General features: G+C 37.2%; 1 protein-coding gene across 5 annotated transcripts in view; it reads right to left on the minus strand.

Moving 5' to 3' along the window:
* The window catches only part of RAP1GDS1 (Rap1 GTPase-GDP dissociation stimulator 1), a 136,926-nt gene that overhangs the window by 22,083 nt on the left and 93,155 nt on the right, over positions 1-21,688 (minus strand). For all 5 annotated transcript variants that reach the window (XM_070392405.1, XM_070392415.1, XM_070392401.1 and 2 more), the window contains 2 exons: positions 11,300-11,428; positions 5,742-5,867 (listed from right to left, as the gene is read on the minus strand). In XM_070392405.1, the coding sequence (XP_070248506.1) occupies positions 5,742-5,867; positions 11,300-11,428 (255 nt within the window). The remainder of the gene's footprint in view (positions 1-5,741; positions 5,868-11,299; positions 11,429-21,688) is intronic.

Here is a 21,688-nt window from a genome sequence, read left to right on the forward strand (position 1 = left end):
CTCCCTTTGTCTCTCTCTAAAAATCAATAAAGGAAAAAAAGTTTGAAAAAAAAATTAATTGCCAACAATCCAGGAAGTCACACTGGGCATTCCCGTCACTAATCTCTCCCCTCCATCCATCTCTCTCAAATTACTTCCCTGACTTTTATGGCAATCTTACAACCATACTTTTCTTTATTGTTTCACCAAATAATCACTTCTAAAAACTACACTAGCCCTGACCGGTTTGGCTTGGTGGATGGAGCATCAGTCTGAAGACTGAAGGGTCCCAGGTTCGATTCCTTTCAAGGGCATGTCCCTTGGTTGCAGGCACATCCCCAGTTTGGGGTGTGCAGGAGGCAGCTGATCTATGTTTCTCTCTCATCAATGTTTCTAACTCTCTATCCCTCTCCCTTCCTCTCTGTAAAAAATTTAAAAAATATATTAAAAAACAAAACAAAGCAAAAAAACTACAATAATCTTACCTTGTTTTGAATTTTACATTCATAAAATCTTACAATATGTGTTTTCCAGTGTTGGCTTTTTCCTTTTCATCTGTTTATAAGATTTGTTTTATTTTTAAAATATATTTTTATTGATTTCAGAGAGGAAGGGAGAGGGAGAGAAAGATAAAAACATCAATGATGAGAGAGAATCATTGATCTCCTGCCTCCTGCACACCCCACACTGGGGATCAAGCCCAGAACCCGGGCATGTTCCCTGACTGGGAATCAAACCGTGATCTCCTGGTTAGATTGATACTCAACTGTGGAGCCACACCAGCTAGGTTACATTATTGGTTTTAAGTATCTTCATTTTGTTTCTTAACTATATATTTTTCTATTATATAAATATACCATGATTTATGTATTCTACTGTTAATGGATATGAGTTGTTTACAATGTTCATCATTATAAATAACTAGAGACCTGGTGCACGAGATGCATGCACTGGGGTGGGGTGGGGGGTGTCTGTCAGCCCAGCCTGCACCCTCTCACAGTCCGGGACTCATCGGGGGATGTCCGCCTGCCCAGGGGGATCGGCCTAATCTAGCAGACATCCTTCTCGCAGTCAGGGCTCTCGCAGTCCAGAACCCCTTGCTCCTTACCAATAACCTGCAGGGGAGGTGGGAGAGGCTCCCCGCCACTGCTGCTGTGCTGAGCCCGGCTTCTGGCTGAGCTGCGCTCCCCCTGTGGGAGCACACTGACCATCAGGGGGCAGCTCTTGCACTGAGCGTCTGTCCCCTGGTGGTCAGTGCATGTCATAGCGACCGGTCATTCTGCCATTCTGTCGATCTGCATATTAGGCTTTTATTAAATAGGATGCTGCTATGAACATTCCTGTAATGGTTCCTAGTGCACATATTTCTGGATCATAGGGAATGCATGATTCCAACTCAGTAGATACTGTTTTCTAAAGTGTACCAATTTACACCCCACCAGCACTTGATGACAATTCCTACTGCTACAAACCTTCATCAACACTTGGTATAATCAGACATCTTAGTGGGTATATAGTATTGTATTTTGCATTCCCTGATTATTAAGGAGTTGAGCATTAATCCTCACCCGAGGATATGCGTATTGATTTTAGAGAGAGGGAGAGGGAAAAGGAGAGAGAAATAGATAGAGCCAGCAATCTAGGTATGTACCCTGACCTAGAATTGGTGTATGAGGTGACCAGTTGAGCATATTTGTATGTGTTTAATAGCCACTGGATTTTATCTTTTCTCAACTACTTACTCAAGTTTTCCCCACTAGGTTTTCTACATTTTTCTTAATGATCTGTGGAAGTTTTAATATATTGTACACATTCTCTTGGTTATATGTTGTAAATATTTTCTCTCCCCCACTGTCTTCCTTTTATTCTTAACGGTGTCCAAATTAATAATTTTTTTCCTTTATGGTTAGAGTTTGTTGTGACCTAAGAAAATTATCCGGACTCCAAGATTTTGATGATATTCTCCTACATTATATTTTAAGATAAACTTTCTGGTTTAACTTTCACATATAGGTCAATAATCTGAAATTAATTTTTAATATAGTATAATTTTTTAATATAGTATAAAGTGGGGGTGTCTCTCCAGTTGTTTTTTTTTTCATATTCCCAGCACTGCTGATTGAAATGACTATACTTTCCATACTGTTTTATAGTGAATTCTTTTTACCCCTAATAAATAAACATCTATTAAGGTATCCATTTGTCATTGGGCTACCCTGTTCTACTGGTCTTTTTGCCCATCCTTGTACCAGTACCACACTGTCCTTTAATGATTAGAGTTTTATGCAGTGAAACAGTTCTGCTACCTTGTTCTCTTTCACAGTATCTTGGCTATTCCTGGTGTTTGGGGTTTTGGTTAGAACTTCATCGAGTCTACAGACCAAGATGGGTAGATATAACATCATTAGAGCACTGAGGTTTCCAATCTATAAAAGTGATATAGCTTCCAATTTATTTAGATCTTCTCTAATTTCTCTTGATGATTTCCTAGTTTTCTGCCAGAGATCTTAAACATTTACTAGTCTATTCTTAAAGCATTTAACATTTTATACTATGGTAAAACATATTTTTAAAAATGCATTTCCTATTTTCTTTGCTGGTACACAATAATACCATGTTTTGATTTTTTTCATTTGTTTTGGCTAGCAATCTAATTTTGATTAATTTTTAAAAATTGATCTATGAATTCTTTTCGATTTTTGACATAAACCATATAATCTATAAATATTGTTTTATTTATATCTCCTATATATTTTCTTTCTTATTCTACTGTACTGGACAGTTCCTACAATAATGACTAGAAATAGGAATGATCCTTCTTATTCCCAATTTGAAAGGAAATGCTTTTTGTTTTCATCATTATATTGTTTTCTGTAGGCTTGTGGTATATATCCTTTTCATTCTCTTCTAATGCTGATTTGCAAAGTTTTTAAAAATCATGAATGCACAGTTAATTGTATCAAATGCTTTTCTTAATCTAAGAAGATCATATAATTTCTCCCCTTTAATTTTTAATGTAATAAAATATATCAATTACATTTTCACTATTAAACTGTTTTGCATTTTCAAAATAAGTCCCATTTGCTTTGAGGATAAATTTTAAATATATTACTGGGCTTCATTTACTAAAATTTTAAGGGGAAATTTGGATCTATGTTCATGGTGAAACTGGCTTTAATTTTCATTCTTGTATTATCTATTTGGTATAAAGATTACAGTAGTCTCATAAAATAAATTGGTGAGTATATCTGCTTTTCTTATTCTCTGGAAAAATTTAAGATTACTCAGTTTTTCTATTTCTTCTTGTGTCATCCATACTTTAAAACGTATTGGCATCAACTTGTTCATAACATCCTCTTAATAATTTCTGTAAGATCAGTAGTAAGATCTCTTTTTACATTCTTGATTTTCATTATGTGTCTTCTCTCTTTTTTTTCTGATTAACTTATGAGGGATTTACAAGTTTTATTAATTTACTTCAGACTCAACTTTGATGACTTATATGCTTGTATTCATTATGTATTTTCTATCTTACCAATTTCAGCTCTTTGTTTCCTTCTTTCTATGTTATTTGGCTTCATTGGTTTCCTTCCCCCTAAATTTCTGAAATGAATACTAAGCTCACTGCTCTTACTTTTTCCTTTTCTAATATATTCATTTAAAGCAAAAAAAAAATTCCGTCTAAGTATGGCTTTACCTACATCACATAAGATTTGAGATAGTCTTTTCAATTTCATTACAGAAAATTTACTAATTTCCATCATGATTCTTCTTTGACCTCCTAAATATTAGCAGTGTATTTTTAAATATCTTATCAGGAATTCCTAGTTATATTTTTTTTATTAGACAAACCACTTAAGTCAGAGAACATACTCTGCAAGACTGCAATCCTTTGAATTTGTTGAAACTTGTTTCATAACTATGTTTTAAAACGTTTCATGTGTAGTTGAAAAGAAAGGATTCTGTAGTTGGGTAGTGTTCTGAAATATGTCTATTAAGCCAATTTCTTAACCATGTTGTTCACATATTCTATATCCTTATTGTTTTCCTTTTCTTTCTAGACTTCCTTTCCATCTATCTTTGCTTCACTAAAAATCTTTCCATAAATTCTTCCATTAATTTGATAATTACAGATGGTTTTAAAAAATTATTTTAGCAGGCATATTAAAAGTTGAAATCTTTGAATAATCAGAGTCTATTGGTACTTTCTACTGGTCTTTTTGTCCATTCTTGCACCAATACCACACCATCCTTTAATTAATACAAGGGTCTCTAACATCTTTCACTTCCTTCAATATTTATGTTTATTTTCTGATATATATTAAATTATATACATATATATTTTAAACCTCACCATAAATTATTTTTATTATTTTATAAAATCAACGTTCATGAAATTTATCTACTTACTAGGTTTTTGCTCTTTATTCTACTGTGCATCTAGAACCTTCCTTCTGGAAGCATTTTCCTCTCAGAAACACCCATTACAATTTCCTTTAGTGACTATATAGTGGTGGTGAACTTTCTGTTTTTCATCTGAAAATAACTTTATTTTGCCTTCAATTTTGAAGGGTATTTCACTGAGTTTAGAATTACAAGCTGACATTTTTTTTCAGTGCATAGAAGTAGTTGTTTCACTGTCAGCTGGTTTTCATTGTTGCTATTGAGAAGTTAGCTGTCAGTTGAACAGTTGCCCTTTTAAAATAAGCTATTTTTTCCTGGCTACTTTTAGATTTTGTCATTGTTTTTTTCTATAATTTCAATATGATGTAAATTTATTTTTATCATGTTTTAGATTCATTTGGCTTCTTGAATTTTTTGAAATTCTCTACCAAAATTTCTCTAAATACATCCTCTGATCTCTACCCTCCTCCCACCCTTTTGGGAATTCCCAGAATGTATATGAGAGCTGTTCATTTATCCCCTGTACCTCTTATTCTGTTTTATGCATATTGGTTCTTTTCTTTCTGGACTTCCTTTCAATCTATCTTCACTAGTTCCCCAAATCAACTACATTTAATCTGTCATTTCCATCCATTAATTTGGGTTGTATTTTTCAATACCAGAATTTCCAATTGTTTTTTTTTTTTCTTTCAAATTTGTCATGTCATATTTTAGAGTTTTCAGTTTCATTCTAAAATTTTCAAGCTTGCTTTGAATATCATAAGCATACCTGTTTTGAGTCAATGTCTAATAATTCCAATATCTGGAGATTTGCTGCTGTTGCCTGTTCTTAGTGCTGGTTCTTGCTTATAATGTCTTGTCTCCACATGTGTCTGGTCCTCTTTGATTATATGCTAGACACTGTATTTGAAAAATTATTCATATGGAATGGTTTATTTATTCTGGATCACTCTTATTCCTAAGGTGTATTCCTTAAGATTTTTTTTTTTCTTGCCCAAACACAGAAGTAGTTTACCAGTGTCTATACTATTGACAGGCCTAGAACTCCAACTTTTATCCCCTTTGCTCTGCAAGGGTACAAAAGTGGGTTTCAGGCTCTCAGCTGCCTTTTTCAGATCAGCATAAGAATGTGTAAGCTACAGAACCATCTTTGCCAAGACTTCCAAGTTGAACGAACTTGGACAGTAGCTTTGGCCAATGTAGATATAATTATGAAGTAGATAATGTAGCTGAAGTTAGAAATATCCAAATTCAAACTTGCATCATTAATAAATCAATTAAATAGCTAGCAATTAAATAATGTTAGAAAAAAATGGAAACGATAAAAAAAAAATCAAGAGATGCATTTATTTTCTCACCATTTTCTGCCAAAGGAGCAAGAACTTCAAAAATCATTTCCCTCTTATCATGTTCTATTTGTTTCTTGAAGAGTTTTACCAACTCTTCAGCAATGTTTGTACTGGCAAACTGTTCTTTACTGGACTCTGTTAAAAAAAAAAAAAGGAAAATTTATGGTAAGCAAATAAAATTAAACCCAGAAATTGTTTGTTTCCTATTATTTCCAATACTTGGTCATTGCATACCATTACTGATAAACATTCTTCAAATACAGGAATAATCAAATCCACTTTCTAATGCCCCTGAAAAGAAAAAATGTCTAAGGCTTTAAAGAAAATGTTCTAACCCAATTATGGTCAAGACTATAAAAATGTTCACTAGCATGACATAGCAACAATAAAATTACTAAGTTTTAAATTCAGTTTCAAGGTTTTGTCAAAGAAAAAGTACTCAGAACAGACTGAACTTTAAGTGGTTGAATTAAAGGTGACTTATCTTTATATCATTAAAGTGGTGTGAGTTTGCACTAATCCTGATATGCCTACTGCTAAAAGCCAATGAATTCTTCACATGTATTTGGGGTCCCATTCATTCTTGTCTCTTTCACATATCCAACCTCTCCTCCATTCTAGAGCCTCACATAAAAAAGCAATATAAAAAAAATAAACACCTTCCCTCTACTCCACTTTTCTTCAAATACCATCCATCTGTGTTCACTTTCACAAACAAGTTAATAGCATTGTTTAACATACACTCTCTCTGCTTTCTTAACTCACATGCATTAATTCCTAAACTCACTTCAAGCCAGTTTTGGGTCCACACCTACTCTCTGCAGTGTCCTTTGCTTGTTCCTTCCAGACCTCTATAAATTCCAGTTCCTTGGGATATGATCCTTTGCTTTCTTACCTTTTTGGTCCATTATTTTACCCTAGGCCAGTGGTCGGCAAACTCATTAGTCAATAGAGCCAAATATCAACAGTACAACGATTGAAATTTCTTTTAAGAGCCAAATTTTTTAAACTTAAACTATATAGGTAGATACACTGTTATTAACTTAATTAGGGTACTCCTAAGGCTTAGGAAGAGCCACACTCAAGGGGCCAAAGAGCTGCATGTGGCTCTCAAGCCGCAGTTTGCCAACCACTGCCCTAGGCAATCTAACTTTTTTCCATTGTATTAACAGTCTTTGAATGTTGCTAATTACACAATCATCTCTCTCTACCCCTCTTCTGGATTCCAGGCTACTTATTTAACTGACCATTTGACATCTCCACTTAAATATCTTTAGCATTCAAACTCAATATCTAAAGTGGACTTTTGATATTACCCTGATTTCTGTTCTTCCTCCAGACTTAACATGGTAAATGAATATTCTACCTGGGAGCCACTGATGACTTATTCTCATTCAATTCTACAACCAATGGATTACCAAGGTCTGCCAATCTGCCTCCAAAATACAACTGAAATCCATTTCCATTTCTCTCCAATTCTCTTCTAATTTAGTTTGCTGTATCAGATATCCTATTAATTTATCTAGAAGTTTCTCTCAAAAAAATTCTGAACAAATTCAATCTACACTGGTTGCTCTCTGTTTGGGGGGTACAGTGAACATCCTGGAATTTTTTTATTGAGTTTCTATTATGAAAGATAAAGCATCAGCTTTCTTTTTCGCCCCTGTCTAAACCACATACCTCCATATTCTTAATGTAATTATAATGTAACTAGAGGCCCGGTGCACAAAAATTTGTGCACTCGGGGGGGGGGAGGTCCCCCAGCCCGGCCTGTGCCCTCTCACAGTCTGGGACCCCTCGGGAGATAACGACCTGCTGGCTTAGGCCTGCTCCCGGGTGGCAGAGGGCAGGCCCAATCCCTAGGTGCAGCCCCTGGTCAGGCTCAGAGCAGGGCCGATAGGGGAGTTGGGGCACTGCACCCTGTCATACACAGAGCCGCAGGGCAATCGGGGGATTGGGGAGCTCCCCCCCATCAGGCACAGAGCAGGGCTGATCAGGGGGTTTGGGCGCTGCCCCCTGTCACGCTGATCCTGGTGCCGGGAGCCTCGCTGCTCCGCTGATCCCAGTGCCGGGAGCCTCATTGCTCCGCTGATCCCGGTGCCGGGAGGCATATTACCCTTTTACTATATAGGATAGAGGCCTGGTGCACGGGTAGGGGCTGGCTGGTTTGCCCTGAAGGGTGTCCTGGATCAGGGTGGGGGTCCCCACTGGGGTGTCTGGCCAGGCTGGCTGAGGGGCTGAGGGCTGTTTTCCCACTGGCAGTTGACTAAAAGCTCCCAACCACTCCTTGTTTTCTTTTTTTTTATTTATTCTGTGCTAGCTTTAGCTCTGAGGCTTCGCTGCTGAAAACATGGATACAATGTTTCGGTCCGGGGCTGACTGAAAGCCTGTTTTGTTTAGCTTCTTATTTGCAACATAGTAATAGTTGCTTAGAGTTGCAGTTGAGAGTCCGGCAAGTGAGGCGGGAACGTTGGGTTGGAGTCTGCAGTTCCTGGAGGAAGCAAGTCTCCCTGCTCGCTTCAGTGCATGGCTGCCGGCCGCCATCTTGGCTGACAGTTAATTTGCATAAGGATACGCTCATTAGCCAATGGGAAGGGTAGCGGTTGTACGCCAATTACCATGTTTCTCTTTTATTAGTGTAGATTTTGGTTATATCAACTACTAGTGCTTTAATAATATACTATTTCATTTCCCCTGCAATTATTGTTTTCTAATTTGCTTACTTTTCTAAGTTCTTATCATTAATTTAACTCTAAACTCTCCATCAGTGTCTAATCATCTCTTACTGAGCCCATTCACTTTAGGCATTCGGTCAATTTCATGTCCTATATGAATTTCCCCAACTCTGATGCCAGCAGCCTTCTGATTTGTCCCAATCTGGACTGGTTGCTCTTTGAACACAGACCATTTGGGGTTCTCATGTCACCATACTGCCAGGAATTTCTGTTTTCTGTTGGATCTCTTGTATCCAGATTCCTATGTTGTCTTATTTCGTAACTTAAATACCTTGTAACGGTGGAACACATCTTACAGCAGTTTCCAGAGGAAAATTATGAAGTATACAAATTTTCTGAGATGTTCATGTTTGACAATGTCTTTATTATAACTCCATTTTCTTCTGGCTGCCAGTGTTGTTTTGAGATAATTGATGGGTACAGATTCAGTCTTTTGTATACAATGCCTGTAAGATGCTCTCTTTTCTCCATTATCCTAAAACTTCTCATTGATATTCTATGGTCTGGGCCTATTTTCATCTATTAGGCAAGGCAACTGACAGACCCTCCTAATCTAGAAAATTATGTACTTTAGTTTTATGAGAGTATAATAGTAACCCATACTCATACTACCAGGAATGTGATATGAACTTGATACTTAGTTGTGTCAATAAAAATAATACTACATGATTTGTTAACTCATGGGCTCCAGTAAGACCACTGAAAAGAGAAAAAGTATTCTGAGGCATACATGCTCTACTTTGGTGGTGATGTATAACCTAGCTATTACATGGGCACAAGACTCATGACATAAACTCTAAAAATCTTAGGAAATAAAGGGGAAAAAATGGGGTAAGAGCAGTACAGCTGGGAACAGAGTATGAAACTGGGCTGAACTAAATTGGTGCATATCCATTTTTTACTATAGACCAGGGAAATTTAGGTGGTCTATATAACTTCCCAAACAACTTCTGGTACCTTAACACAGGCAATTCATTTTAAATGTTTGTTTCCATTACAGATTTCACGGTATCAGGGATTATAACACAATTTGTTTTATTTCTATAAACTATACTGAATACAAACTCTCACATTCCATTTTAATAATGGAAAATAATAACTTGTGAAAAGCAAATAAATGTTCTTTCATTCTTAGTTTTACTTAATAATGGAAATAATGAGACAGTATAAGAAGAAAAACAGAGGGGAGAAGAAAGATTCACAAATACCAGCAGATTACCCACTGAAAAAGAATGACTTTTAAAATTAACTGTGATAATCTCTATTCTCTTAACTTTTTAAAGCAAAAGTAAAGTACTGAAATCAAGGTTTTAGTAAGTAGCCAAAACCGGTTTGGCTCAGTGGATAGAGTGTTGGCCTGCGGACTGAAAGGTCCCAGGTTCGATTTCGGTCAAGGGCATGTACCTGGGTTGCGGGCACATCCCCAGTGGGAGATGTGCAGGAGGCAGCTGATCGATGTTTCTCTCTCATCGATGTTTCTAACTATCTATCTCTCTCCCTTCCTCTCTGTAAAAAATAAATAAAATATATTAAAAAAAAAAAAAGGTTTTAGTAAGTAGTGTGTTAGGATATAAACTTTCAGTTAGAAAATCCAAGTTTAGAGTTCTGGTGCTTCTGTTTATCTATAATAATAAAAGCATAATATGCTAATTAGGCCAAACAACCTTCCAGATGTCATTCTGGACGAAGCCACAGCAGCAGGGGCCAAGGCAGAGGCAGTTAGAGAGGCAAATAGGCAGGCAGGCGAGCAGTTAGGAGTGATCAGGCAGGCATTCAGAGCAGTTAGGGGCAATGAGGCAGGCATGCAGAGTGGTTAGGGGTGATCAGGCAGGCAAGAAGGTGATCGGTTAGGAGCCAGCAGTCTTGGATTGTGAGAGGGATGTCCAAGGGGTCCTGGATTGCAAGAGGGTGCAGGCTGGGCTGAGGGCCCCTCCCCTCTTGTGCACGAATTTCGTGTACCAGGCCTCTAGTTTATTTATAAAATGGGGATAAATAATAGATTTATTTTTTGTTCTAGCTATTATATTTATCTATGACAAAACATCATTTGATTTCATTGTCTCCAGAATAAATAATTTATGAACATAGTTGTGCAGTAAATTCAGACGAGGAGTTATAACTTTCTATCATGGGAAGGAAGGAGAAAAGAGTACTATACATGCCCTAACCGGTTTGGCTCAGTGGATAGAGCGTCGGCCTGCAGACTGAAGAGTACTATACATGATATAGAGAAAAATAAAACAAAGAAAAGAGATCGGACTGCTGGGGTCATTAGTCCTCTTCTCTGCTATGACTGGATTATTTCCAGCATTGGTCTGTTTTTGCCTGTCTTCTGATTTTCAAGGAGTTCTCATAATTTTTCTATTCTATTACAAATATATTCTTTTGAAAAAGTGTCCTACCATTTTTAGGGACTTTGTAAAAAGAGGAGGAAGGACCACAGTCTGATAGATTCCTTTTCATCTGAAAATGTAATAAATTATGAAGTCCTTTCTTTTTGCCCTAGAAATATAATTAGTTGATTTTAAGATGATCACTCATATAAACATACTAAAGTCAAGGGAGATCATTTTAAATGTTCAACTCTATTAAAAAATATAACACTTAAACCTCAATGTATGAAACAATTAGGAAAGCAAAATAGCTCTCAATTTTAAATAATACAATTATAAGATATAATTGGATCTGCATTTCTTTAACATTGAAGCAAATATCTATAATGCTTAAAGGAAATAAACTAATCTCAATGGATTTCCATGTTGTTAATAATTAAAGAAAAAATTAAGTACATTAATAAGTTGATTACATTAGTGGTTCATGAACAAGACTTACCAAGTTCTGCTAAATTGCCAAATGCTATGAGACACATTTCTGTAAGAGCTGAATTTTGGTAGTGGATGCCCAGTAATGTCACTAAGGTAGGAATAACACCCATATTGATAAGCTGGGCCTGAAGAGAATCTGCAAAATCAAACAAAAAAAGTGTTTTTGTACCAAATGGACATTAGTAAGAAGAAAAATACCTCTTATTCTCTTTATTGCAAACTCAATACTATTTCAATGACAGTAAAACAAGATTAAGTCCAGTCATATAATTGTATTGAAAATTTAAAGACATTAGTTCAGAAGAATTGAGTCTTGAATCTTTTCAATAATTAAAAGAAATTTAGAAATAAAAATAATTGAAATAATATGTCAAACATTAGTTGTTGTTGTTTTTTGCTTTTGTTTTTTAAGAAAAAAACAGGCTCTTATACCTTTACAAAGTAGGCTTTAAAGATGTATAAGTGAATAAACATTACCATTGTTTTTTAAATAAAAAGGTTAGACTGAGTAACATTTGCATTACAGGAAATGAGAGTATATAAAAAGCATTTTAAAAAGCAAGTTTTAATAAAGATGAAGAGAGAAGACAATCAGAATCACTTAATAAAGAATAGAAAGTATAAACATGTAATTCACAAAAATTTTTAATTGCAGCAGAGCATTCTTCAATGACTGCTAGGATGAAAAGTAGTTTCAACAAGGAAAGAAAGGGTTACTTAAAATATTTTTCTTCTCAAATTGGTATTTAATAATAGTAACAATCAGCAAAGAAAGGAAAATTTAGCTTGAGAGGTGAAGAGAATGAGAATGAGGTATGGCTTTGCCATCACTGCTTGTCTTCATATTCTAAGAAACTAACTGGATTTAAAGTACTTAATATGACTTGGATTTCCACAATGCTTCTTCATTAACAATAGAATACCTGTAACAAAGTTGAAAGTAAATAAACCAAAATGCCAACCCAAAGTACTGAATAAGATAAGACATAAACACTCACATGTCTATGCAAAACATAAAGTTACTGTTAATAAGTGGTTCATCCAAAGATACAGGATGTTATCAATTTTTTTCTTTAAAAATTATGTGCCATTTTCAAGCTAATAATTTTCTCCAAATTCTAGTAAGTTACCTACTGGGAATCTACAGATAAAAATCTGTTTTTTACAATACAAATTTTCCTCATAGCATGCTTCCCTTGGCAGAGTTTGCCGACGAATCTCTATATAATTTTTAACCTATAGATAAGGAGGTAGTTGAGTGATTACCAGAAAAGAACATAAAGACAGGGTTGAGCTGTATCACATGCAAGTTAATTATTCACCTGGTGGTCTTTACAGTTCATTTTTCCTGCCGTTAGAAAGTATGAAGAGATAGCCAACACTGCGGACTGAAAGGTCCCAGGTTCGATTCCGGTCAAGGGCATGTACCTTGGTTGCGGGCACATCCCCAGTGGGGAGTGTGCAGGAGGCAGCTGATTGATGTTTCTCTCTCATCGATGTTTCTAACGCTCTATCCCTCTCCCTTCCTCTCTGTAAAAAAATCAATAATTAAAAAAAAAAAAAGAGAGATAGCCAACAGAGGCTGATGGCCCTGAAAACTGATGAGTAGATAATTACGAATATTCTCTCATTCAGTTGTGGGAAGCTATCTATATTAGAAAGGGGCCTATTACCAAAACAAGAATAGAAAACAGGCCTGAGGGGAAAAAAGGAAGTTTACATTTTGAGTTCAAATAGTCTAAAACAATTTCAAATTTTGCAATAGAATTATGAAGACTATTCTAAAAAGACACAGAAATAATATATTCAACTAAATGATTCGTTTTTAGGCTTTTGATGTTCAGTATTTTTCCTAACTATACAATTCAGCAATTAATAAATGATTCACGCCAAAACCGGTTTGGCTCAGTGGATAGAGTGTCAGCCTGCGGACTGAAAGGTCCCAGGTTCGATTCTGGTCAAGGACATGTACCTGGGTTGCGGGCACATCCCCAGTGGGAGATGCGCAGGAGGCAGCTGATCGATGTTTCTCTCTCATCGATATTTCTAACTCTCTATCTCTCTCCCTTCCTCTCTGTAAAAAATCAATAAAATACATTAAAAAAAGTAAATGATTCACAATATGCATCTTACAGGCAAATTACTTATGTTATAGGATACAGTATTATACCTATACTAAAGGCTCGGTGCACAGAGAAGCTTTCCAAGTTAGAAATTACGTGGATTACTTACCAGTAGATAGAGTTCCTTATTATTGAGTCACCTGCAGATTCTTGTTCTTTAGCAGTATTTTAAACTTTCAATTATTTATTTAATCATTTTGACTACCTCTTCAAATACCGCAGAGCTGCTGAATCATTAAATTTCAAGTATGTAAGCGTGAGCACTAGCGCATGCATTGAGTGTGAGTCAAACTCCACAATGTATCTGCACATATGTAGGCATCACACACCCCCTCAGTACTGTTGGTACAAACTATAAAAATCCCACAGTCCAGGGACATCAGAAGAATAACAAATTTTACAAAGGAGATAACTCAACACGAGAATGCCACTTAGAAGATGATGTTAATGGTCTCCTAACTTGGCATCTCTACAACTTTCTTGGACCACTTTTACAATATTACGAATTTTGGTTCCAGAAAAAAGAGTGGACAAAAAGTTAAGAAATGTTTCAGAGTTTCATACCATCTTTGGCATACAAATTGGAGCAATAATATTTGAAATTGTGATAGATCAGGAAAAAAACGTAGCTTATCACAATGGCACATGGTGTGAATCGCCATAATTCAAGAAAATTATGTTGCTTCATGAAAACATATTTTACTACTGCCCAGGAGCAAATTAATTGTATACTCACATACAATAAACCACACACAGGTATGAAGAGAAAAATGTATAGTTATCCAATGGAGAGATTCATTTTAGAGCACTTGGCTGCTTTCTTTAATATCTAGTTCTATGATGCTAACTACAACAAAATTTATGCTCAAATAACTCTCAAGTCTGTTCATATCAACTGCAAGCAAGGAGACTTGGATAATAAAAGCCCAGAAGAAGAAGAAGAAAAAGGCATTTAACAGGTTGATACAAATTTTCTCAAGATAAGCAGGCAGGCATCCTAGAACATGGTTCTCAAAATAGAAGCCCCAAAACCCTTCAAAGAACACAAAGTCAAAACTACTTTCATAAATTTACCAAAGTTTTATTTGCCTTTTTTACTGTATTGACATTTGCAATGATGGTGAAAACACATTGGTAGGTAAAACTGCTGGGGCTTTAGTATGAACGCAGTCAGTGACACCAAATTGTATTAGTAGTCATTATATTCTTCACCATCACACACAGTAAAATAAATGTTATGTTTATTTAGCATTTTTAAATTCTGAAGCTATTTTTCATAAAAATGTTATTTATGTTAACGTATAGTGGGGTTTTATTATTTTAAAAATACTAAATAATTTTTTAAATGTCTCTATTTTCATTTCTAATACAGTAAAATATTAATAGATATTACTCATGTACATGTGTATATATAAACAAAAGTTCTTTGAAGTCTTCAAGTAATTAAGTATCTAAAAGAGTCCTAATATCAAATGTTTAAGAACCACTGCTAAAGAATTTTCTAATTTTTATAGGAGATAGACCAAAACAAAAACAAACAAACCCAGGAGATTCTGAAATTCAATGATGTGTTTGGCATATGTGATAATAAAAAACATACTAGAAATTCTAGATTTTTGTGTTCAGATATTTTGAGCAAAATTACATTAATTAAGCACCTGAACATCTCATTTTGCTTACTTGAGTAGAAACTCTACTTAAGCCTAGGAGAATATTCCATGACTGAGTCTGTTTGCCTCTTTCAGTTACAACTTAGTATACTAGCAATAAATATTTGGGGGGAGAAAGCTAAATAAGAGTCCTGTATGTGTGAAATAAATTAGTATTAATTCTTTTCACTGGAAGCAAATGATTATGTTTAATCACTTTTTTAATTGCCCAGAGATGTTGTGTATGTACTTCAAAGGATAGTAGCTGACATTAATGCTATCATAATGGTATCAGGATAACTTTCAAGTCAAAGACTAAGTGGAAGAAATTCTTAGTACCAGAAACACTTCACATTTCTAAACACATTTGAGAGAGTAAGTGAAATAATGCATGACTGAGACTTTCTGCATCCCTCAACGAATATCGGCAACTCCAGTGGAATGTTTATTCAGAGCTCAATAAACACAATTCACAAAAACAAAACCCAGGCCCATACATAGCACACAGTTATGTGTGACAGTCTTTAGACAGCACAATGTCATAAACATCTGAAGACATTTTAAAATTGCTCCTGACACACATCACAGACAAATACTGACCAAAATACAGAATCACACAATTACATAATATCAGGGTGACACAGGCCCTACATGATCTATGGGGAGGAAGAGGAAGAAAGGCACTGAGAGGGTGCAATACAGATGCATATACAAAGAGATATAAGGCAATCAATGCATGCGCTGGTGTGAACACTTACCTACCTACATTTGAATTTCAATGGTTCCAAGTTCTTCAGGTCACACTCATGGAAACTCCAAAGAATGGAGATCTGGAGAGAAGATCTCAAGTTGAAGAACCTTTTCCCCCTGAGTTTTAAGTTTAATGTTTAAAAACATTGGTATAGACAGACTATAGGTCCAGAAAAGTATGCCAAGTAACTCAGCTGATGTTGATCAGTTACTAAATAGAAAAAGTTCCTTACGATTATAACACATGTTTATCTCATTCCTAAGAAAAGGCTCTTACAATGTTATAAAACTATTAAGTTTATTGGTAAATATGACTTAATGAATAATGAAACTTAAAATGACACACCATTCAAAACACAATTTCCACATTAGTATGTACATATGGTATGTATATTATTCATAGTATAAGAGTATCCTATTTACAGGTTTACATAAAAACCCATCTACAGTTAAATGAATTATATACAGTTGAAACAAAAACAAGCAAATATAAAACTTGATGTGATGTTCTAATACAAATTGGCTAAAAACCATTACAGCATAATAAAGACTGAGTAAAAAGCTCTTAACTAATGGCATAGTTTTATTTCCAAGAAAAGATAAATTAGAAATTATATATCTGTGAAGTAAAACTTAGGAGTTTAAGTTAAACAAGTTATAGCTCCACTATAACACTAAAAAATAAACTGACTTAATTAAAGCTACTGAGAGGATGATTCACATCTAAAAACACAAGTGCAGGCACAAGTAAAAACTTCCTTTTCAGTTACTTATTTCTGAGTATCTTTTTGTTGATTGATAAGGAATGTAAAGAGCTGTTATTCTAAACTAGTGTTGAGTATATAAAACTAAAAATATTTATGTGATTAAAATTAACTTCAAAATCAATTCTTTTAAAAGCCCTCTTTACACAAAACATGCATTATGGGTTTTGCACCAAGATTATCCCAGTAATGTAAGCCCCAGGTTATACATTTTAATGACAGAAATTTCAAAGGAAATAAAGAGAATCAAGATTCATTAGTATTAAGAATACAAGGGGCTTAAAATAATACTTTTACACATTTTTTACTTTCTAAAAGTTAACAATAAAATGTAGAAAAGCTAATTGAGAAGTTTTTTTCTGGGTTCTGAAAATAAGAGTCTCTACAGAGCAAAATTTCCCTCTTGTAAGTGCTCTAGAGATAAAGGACCAAATTACATGAGCGAGTGTAATGTAAAACAACAGTAACAAGACCCCAAAGCAAAAATCACAAGTGGAAAAAATGGAATTATTATTTTTAAGAGACATATCCATTTAGTGTTCTGAATCCAATGACATCTAGAGTGATTATGTCTTAATCAAGATCTTTTTTCCCCCCCTAGACTCATTAGGTTATATTATTTACTACAGATCAACTCTTCTTATAATGTATACTGCTACAAAGGAAATTTCTACAAATATATCTACTCTGATTAAAGAAAACTCTGCACTTCCATCTCACAAAGAAACTGGTCTTTTAAAGGTTACAACTGGATTTGTGTTTGTTTGTTTTAAAGACTGCTGCCAGCTGTTGTTTAAGCATCTCTTACTGAGAGAAATAAATCCAGTCTCTGCTCTCAGATAGCAGTGCTGAGAGAAAAGTGCTATCTAAAGTAAGTATAAATTTACACCTAAATGAAGCTAAATGCCAGATTAATTAACATTACAACATGTATATCTTACAAACATATGTGTTTAATAATATAAAAATTGTTTTACAAAAGGATTAACTGGCTTTTTTTTTAAAGCAAATATTAATAGTTATCCTGAAACATTACTATCATTAAGTTTTATACTTTAAAATTACACACAAGTTATTTGGAAACACACAAACTATTAATAAGACACAGCTCATAACCAAAAATTTCTGATTTGTAGTTAATACCCATTTTCCAATAGTATTTAATTTTAAAATATTTTATAAATAAAATATAGGCAGTTTGATGTTAACTGGATTTTAATTGTAATTAGAAAACTGAATTACTTAAATAAAAGAAAACAGAATTTTTTATACAAGTTAATTTACAAATGATATTTTTCTACCTTGAATTTCTCTGTGAATGGATATTTTAAGTGGTCTAAATTAAACATACATTGATATTTGGCCAAAATCCATTACTTATCTTTGGCTTTAAAACTTGCACATGCCCTAACCGGCTTGGCTCAGTGGATAGAGCGGCGGCCTGCGGACCGAAGGGTCCCAGGTTCGATTCCGGTCAAGTGCATGTACCTTGGTTGCGGGCACATCCCCAGTGGGGGCGGTGCAGGAGGCAGCTGATCGATGTTTCTCTCTCATCGATGTTTCTAACTATCTATCCCTCTCCCTTCCTCTCTGTAAAAAATCAATCAAATATATTAAAAAAAAAAAACAACTAACTTGCGCATGGTCCATATTCATATGCTTTGATGCCATCATAGTTCAATGGTGTAGTAATGTCAATAATAAAAACAAGGCCTGACCTCTCAATTTTACTATTACTATCTAAATATTAATTTTCAAATATAAATAAGCATTCCATATACAGAGAAAATCTCTCTATGTGCCTCACATTTTGGAATCCTATCAGTAGTTGAAACATAAATGCATACTTATACAATATTAAAATGTGGCAATAACTAATGATAGTGAAAATATACAATGTAAAAATTAAATGAAAGCAGAATAACAGACATTACTTATTCTCTTTAGAATTCACAGCATGAAATAAATGTTAGAAGCTGTTTTTAATTTTTAGTTACTTAATTCCATTCAGGCCATGAGTCTTTCAAGAAAGAATTTGGGAATTTCAATAATTTGGGAATTCTCTATATCTTGTGAGGATGAGTTAAAATCAGAAAGCCAACTTTGTCACCTCAAATATTCACTCTGAGGAAAATCTTGAAAATAATATTCATTAACATCTATGATTAATCATCTCTAACCCAGACATAAAGCAAATTAAAAAAAGAAAAACATGTTAGGGAATGACAAACCCCAAACATATTTTGTTATTCTGCTGCCCTCACTTAAAATTGGGTATCTATTTAGTATCACATTGCTGAGTGCACTATAATGATCAGGAACAATCCAAAAGCTGACAATTTGAGAAAGTATTATTTTTGTAATATAATGCCAAACTTTAAATCATTAATGAAACAACTATAACAATCATTTCATATTTTTACAATAAAGTTTAAGATTCTTTCATTCAAACTCCTACCATTTGCAACATCATGGATGGAACTGGAGAGCATAATGCTAAGTGAAACAAGCCAGTCAATGAAGGAAAAATACCACATGATCTCACTCATTCATGGATAATAAAGACCATTACAAACTTTTGAACAATAATAGATACAGAGGCAGAGCTGCCTCAAACTGATTGTCAAACTGCAGTGGGAAGGCCAGAGAGAGTTGGGGGGCAGGAGGGAGGGGAGTAAGAGATCAACCGAAGGACTTGTATGCATGCATATAAGCATAACTAATGGACATAAGACACTGGGGGGTAAGGGAAGGTAGGGGTTTGTCAAGGGCGGGGGGGGGGGGGGGAAGGACACTTATGTAATACCCTTTGTAATACTTTAAGCGAAAAATAAAAAAAAATAAAAAATAAAAAAAAAAAAGATTCTTTCATTCAGAAATTCATTCTATAATGGCCAAAGGTGAATATTAATATCAATACTTGACCATGTGGAATCAAACCAAAATGTGCATTTGGTATACCTCTACTACAAACCCAGTTCTTATCTTAGGGCATTTGTCCATTAAGTAACAGCATTATTATAATAATTAGAGGCCTGGTGCACAAAATTTGTGTGTGTGTGTGTGGGGGGGGGGGGGGGGGGAAGGACTGTCCCTCAGCCCGGCCTGCACCCTCTCCAACCTGGGACCCCTCGAGGGATGTCCGACTGCTGGTTTAGGCCCGATCCTAATCCGGGACTGCTGACTCCTAACCGCTAGTCTGCCTGCCTGATTACCTATTTGCATCTGCCTGCCAGCCTGATCGCCCGCTAACCACTCTCCTGCCGGCCTGATGGCCCCCAACTGTCCACCCCTGCTGGCCATCTTGTGTTGGCCATATTGTGATGATGTGAGGGCGGCCATCTTGTGATGACATGAGGATGTCGTGCAAGGGTGCAAGGACCACCTAGGCTTTTATTATAGACTAGAGGCCCAGTGCACAAAAATTTGTGCACTCGGGGGGGGGGGGGGGTCCCCCAGCCTGGCCTGGGCCCTCTCGCAGTCTGGAACCCCTTGGGAGATAACGACCTGCTAGCTTAGGCCTGCTCCCGGAGGGCAGAGGGCACGCCCAATCCCTAGGTGCAGCCCCTGGTCAAGCTCAGAGCAGGGCCGATTGGGGAGTTGGGGTGTCACCCCCATCATGCACAGAGCAGGGTGGATCGGGAGATTGTGATGCCACCCTCAGTCACGCTCAGGGTAGGGCCGATTAGGGGGTTTGGGCACCGCCCCCTTTCACACTCAAGGCAGGGTCGATGGGGAGGTTGCGGTGCCACCCCCTGTCACACACAGAGCAGGGCCGATCAGGGGGTTGGGGCACTGCCCCCTGTCACTCACAGAGCAGGGCCCATCAGGGGGGTTGGGGCTCCGTACCCTGTCACACACAGAGCAGGGTCGATCAGGGGGTTGGGGAGCTCCCCCCTGTCACACACAGAGCAAGGCCCATCAGGGGGTTGAGGAGCTCCCCCCGTCATGCACAGAGCAGGGCCGATCAGGGGGTTGAGGAGCTCCACCCTGTCACTCACAGAGTAGGGCCGATAGGGGAGTTGGGGCACTGCCCCCGTCACACACAGAGCAGGGTGGATCAGGGGGTTGGGGCGCTGCACCCTGTCACACTCAGGGCAGGGCCAATGGGGAGGTTATGGCTCTACCCTGTCACACACAGAGCAAGGCTCGTGGAAGGGGGTTGGGGCGCCACCCTCTATCACCCACAGAGCAGGGCCGATCAGGGGGTTGGGGCGCCGCACTATGTCACACAGAGAGCAGGGCCGATCAGGGGGTTGGGGTGCCACACCCTGTCACACGCAGAGCCGCAGGGCGATCAGGGGGTTGGGGAGCTCCCCCCTATCAGGCACAGAGCAGGGCTGATCAGGGGGTTGGGGCGCCTTCCCCTGTCACGAACAGAGCAGGGCAGATAGGGAGGTTGTGGCCCCGCCTCCTGTCACACACAGAGCCACAGGGCGATCAGGGGGTTTGGGCGCTGCCCCCTGTCACGCTGATCCCGGTGCCGGGAGGCATATTACCCTTTTACTATATAGGATAGAGGCCTGGTGCATGGGTGGAGGCCGGCTGGTTTGCCCTGAAGGGTGTCCTGGATCAGGGTGGGGGTCCCCACTGGGGTGCCTGACCAGCCTGGATGAGGGGATGATGGCTGTTTGCAGCTGGTCACACACCCTTCAGGGTGGGGGTCCCCACTGGGGTGCCTGGCCAGTCTGGGTGAGGGGCTGAGGGCCGTTTTCAGGCTGGCGGGTGACTGAAGCTCCCAACCGCTCCTTTCTTTCTTTTTTTTTTTCTATTCTGGGCCAGCTTTAGCTCTGAGGCCTCACTGCTGAAAGCAGATTTCTGGCCTTTACCTTCTGTATTTGATACAATGTTGCGGTCCGGCTGGCTGAAAGCCAGTTTCTGGGGTTTTGTTTAGCTTCTATATTTGCAACATAGTTGCTTAGAGTTGCAGCTGAGAGGCCGGCAAGTCAGGCAGGGAACGTTGGAGTCCACCGTCACTGAAGCAAGCAAGCCTCCCTGTTTGCTTCAGTGCATGGCTGCTGGCTGCCATCTTGGCTGACAGTTAATTTGCATAAGGATACGCTGATTAGCCAATGGGAAGGGTAGTGGTCGTACGCTAATTACTATGTTT

The sequence above is a fragment of the Myotis yumanensis genome, unplaced genomic scaffold (genome assembly GCF_028538775.1).
Source record: "Myotis yumanensis isolate MYYU_CA2020_CCGP unplaced genomic scaffold, mMyoYum1.0.hap1 SCAF_1, whole genome shotgun sequence".
Classification (NCBI taxonomy): domain Eukaryota; kingdom Metazoa; phylum Chordata; class Mammalia; order Chiroptera; family Vespertilionidae; genus Myotis; species Myotis yumanensis.